Source organism: Brassica oleracea, chromosome C2 (genome assembly GCF_000695525.1).
Source record: "Brassica oleracea var. oleracea cultivar TO1000 chromosome C2, BOL, whole genome shotgun sequence".
NCBI classification, from domain to species: Eukaryota; Viridiplantae; Streptophyta; class Magnoliopsida; order Brassicales; family Brassicaceae; genus Brassica; species Brassica oleracea.
In genome coordinates this window covers 43,131,182-43,134,792 of record NC_027749.1, presented here as the reverse complement: position 1 = coordinate 43,134,792, position 3,611 = coordinate 43,131,182, and the positions used below count along the sequence as shown (strand labels likewise).

At 38.7% G+C, this 3,611-nt stretch overlaps 2 protein-coding genes across 2 annotated transcripts in view; both read right to left on the bottom strand.

The window, feature by feature from the left end:
• The window catches only part of LOC106324307, a 2,544-nt gene extending 1,559 nt beyond the window's left edge, over positions 1–985 (bottom strand). Inside the window, exon 1 of the mRNA XM_013762299.1 lies at positions 572–985. Coding sequence (XP_013617753.1) covers positions 572–985 — 414 coding nt within the window. The remainder of the gene's footprint in view (positions 1–571) is intronic.
• A 1,427-nt stretch (positions 986–2,412) lies between these two features.
• LOC106324306 (glutathione S-transferase T2-like) overlaps positions 2,413–3,611 on the bottom strand; it is a 2,703-nt gene continuing 1,504 nt past the window's right edge. Inside the window, exons 3-5 of the mRNA XM_013762298.1 lie at positions 2,991–3,225; positions 2,698–2,849; positions 2,413–2,655 (exon numbers count right to left, since the gene is read on the bottom strand). Of these exons, the coding sequence (XP_013617752.1) occupies positions 2,413–2,655; positions 2,698–2,849; positions 2,991–3,225 (630 nt within the window). The remainder of the gene's footprint in view (positions 2,656–2,697; positions 2,850–2,990; positions 3,226–3,611) is intronic.

Below are 3,611 nucleotides of genomic sequence, written 5' to 3'. Positions count from 1 at the left end.
CCGGAGTTTTCACAATCGCAAATCGAGCTTGCAATACTCCAAAAGCGCGCTCCACATCTTTTCGGGTTGCTTCTTGAACTTTAGCAAATAACTCTGCTTTAGGACCTTGAGGGAGTGAGGTAGATTGGATAAATGTTGACTATTTTGGATATATACCGTCTGTGAGGTAGTACGCCAAATTATACATGTGTCCGTTGACCACATACTCTAACCTGGGACCTCGACCTTGTAAAATGTCATCAAAAACAAGAGACCGATCGAGGACATTAATATCGTTTAAGGTACCTGGAGGACCAAAAAAAGCGTGCCATATCTAAAGATCGTGTGAAGCTACAGCCTCTAAGACAATTGTCGGTTTTCCTGATCCACGTGTGTACTGTCCTTTCCAAGCGGTTGGGCAATTTTTCCACTCCCAATGCATACAGTCAATGCTTCCTACCATCCCAGGAAACCCGCGTTTCTCTCCAATATCGAGTAGCCGTTGAAGATCCTCTGGTGTGGGTCTTCGTAGATACTCATCTCCAAATAATTGTATTATTCCTTCAGTGAAATTTTGTAAACACGAAATTGCCGTGCTTTCACTAAGTCGGAGATACTCGTCAACCGTGTTAGCCGCAGAACCATAACCAAGCAGATGAATTGCAGCCGTACATTTTTGCAGTGGAGATAGACCATACCTCCCGGTTGCATCTCTTCTATGTTGAAAGAATTGAACGTTCTCTGAGAGGCGATGGACTATACGCATGAATAATTCCTTGTTCATGCGGAAACGGCGTCTGAATAAATGTGCCGGAAATGTCGGATCTTCGCTGAAGTAGTCATTCCATAAACGGGTGTGTCCTTCTTCACGGTTTCGTTCTATATATGCACGTTTCCTTTGCTTTTTGGTTTGGGCCTCCACTATGTTGTTGTATATATCTTCGAAGACATCGTCGAAAGCTTCGTTCAATCTTTCTTCGAGTTCATCGGATGAAGATGATGACATTTTTGCTAATCCCTCCTTGAAAAAAAAAAATTCAAGCGAAACGGTTTAGACTCGTTTTAAATTATCAAGCCAAATGATTTCTAAATCTAAAATGGCTAAAATTATATATTGCAAAGTTAAAAAAAATGTATCTATTTGTTATTCCCCATATCAATTTATTTAACCTTAAATGGAGTAGAATTAAAATAAAACTTAATCTGATGGAGTTAACCTGTTTTGAAAAAAAAAATGGAGTAACCCATTGTCTATGTGCATTCGGAATCTATATAAACATATTTTTAGGAATTTGCTAAGCATGCTAATGCATAGCAAATGAAAATATTATATGTTATGTTTGTTTGTGGTCAGAAGCTATTATAGGTTTATTGTATAACAAGATACCCATTAATCGATTAGAACTATTACTATCACTATGAACAGACCTAGAGTACTAGAGAGACAAGCATAATCTAAACACAAAACATACATATCCACATACCAATATCCAGAGAAGTAGTTGCAAGCGTTTAAGGTTATAGAAGCAACACTGAAGTACCGTTACATGATTTTTGGAGACAGATACAAGTAGTACACCGAAGTAGCTTACAGATTACAACCTTACAAGTCCAGAAAACAGATGAAGAGGAAAGAAAGATAAGGGGATAGCTAGCTAAAGACCTTCTGGAGACAAACTTATACAAGTGAAAGTGAAACAAGCAGACCCGTGAGTTGGTTCACATGTGCTACAGAACAAAACACTTTCACAGCTCCAAATGCACCCGTGAATGAACAAGAGAGATTCCTTGTACTGCACTTGACAGAACAAATAAGACGAGTTAGTAAAGTTTTAAAGCAACACTGATACGCAAAGCAACATTCATAATCACTCCTCAAAATCACTACTCCAAGCAACATTGATACGCAAAGCAGCATTTATAATCACTACTCAAAGCAACATTGATAATCACTACTCAAAGGAACGTTCATACTCAAAGCAACATTGATAATCACTACTCAAAGGAACGTTCATACTCAAAGCAACATTGATAATCACTACTCAAAGGAACGTTCATACTCAAAGCAACATTGATAATCACTACTCAAAGGAACGTTCATACTCAAAGCAACATTGATAATCACTACTCAAAGGAACGTTCATACTCAAAGCAACATTGATAATCACTACTCAAAGGAACGTTCATACTCAAAGCAACATTGATAATCACTACTCAAAGGAACGTTCATACTCAAAGCAACATTGATAATCACTACTCAAAGGAACGTTCATACTCAAAGCAACATTGATAATCACTACTCAAAGGAACGTTCATACTCAAAGCAACATTGATAATCACTACTCAAAGGAACGTTCATACTCAAAGCAACATTGATAATCACTACTGAAAGCAACATATAACATTGATACCTTAAACCGAAGATATAACACATCATAACATCTCAGACATCAGTTTGAGTTTAAGAGATGTTTCCATCTCAGAGAGTGGCTCCTTTTTGCCAAGTAAACGTTCAAGCAGTTTCTGCTTAGAAAGTTTTTCTTTGATTTCCAGCATGGCATGTATCTGTGACAACTCCTCTTCTTTACCACTCTTCTTCCTCTTACTAGCTGCTTTAGCAACCTTCACTCCAACAGGTCGACCCTCTGGTTCTCCCACTTCCTCTTGTCCATCAACCTCCAACACTTATTTGCACTTTAACTTGACAGTGTCCTTAGCCTGAAAGGTGGAGCACCATTTCTTGTCATGCCTCAGCTCTCTCCACGCATGTTCTAGGCTAAACTTGATTCCGTTGTCGTTGTAGAAGATATCCAGGGCAGCTTTCATCACATCATCATCATTTTGACCACTTCTCTGCTCTCTCAGAGCCGCTTCAAAGCAACCAACAAACTTGCAGACTTGATCGTTAATCCTAGACCACCTCTGCTTGCACTGAACAAGCTCTCTAGGTGTTGTTCCAACCAGGTGAGGGCTTGAGTTGTAGTAGTCTTGAATCCTCTTCTAGAAAGCACCATCTTTCTGCTCGTTGCTGACCACAGGGTCCTTACTGGTGTTAAGCCAAGCACCAATAAGGATTTTATCTTCTTTTGGAGACCATTTCCTCCTCTCCTTCACGGTAGACTCATCTGGACATTGGCTACTGAACCAAGCAGGTTCGGGTGAATCAAGATCAAAAGAACATTGGCTATTGAGCAGGTTAACAAAACCAGGGGTGCTATCCATGGTGGGAGAATGCTCTGTGTCACTCTACTTGCACAACAGAGCCTTAAGTAAGCGAATGTTAACTAAGTGACATTAAAAACCTATCAACTCAGAGCGTTAGGAAGGTATAAAGCAATGCAATAGCATTTAACTCCAAACGAATGCTCTCTGTCACTCTACTAGCAACAAAGAGGCTTCGGGAACTGATTTAAAACTAATAAAACTACGTAACATTAAACACCTATCAACTCAGAGGAGTTAGGAAGGTAGAAATCAATTTAGTTGCATTTAACACCAATCAAATCTCACCAGTTTTAAAGTTTTACACTAAATGAGTGAACTTATGTTTTTTAAAACTACTATAGGTTCATTATAGTTATACATTTCGAATTTCAGACTGACATTATGTTTTTTAAAACTACTATAGGTTC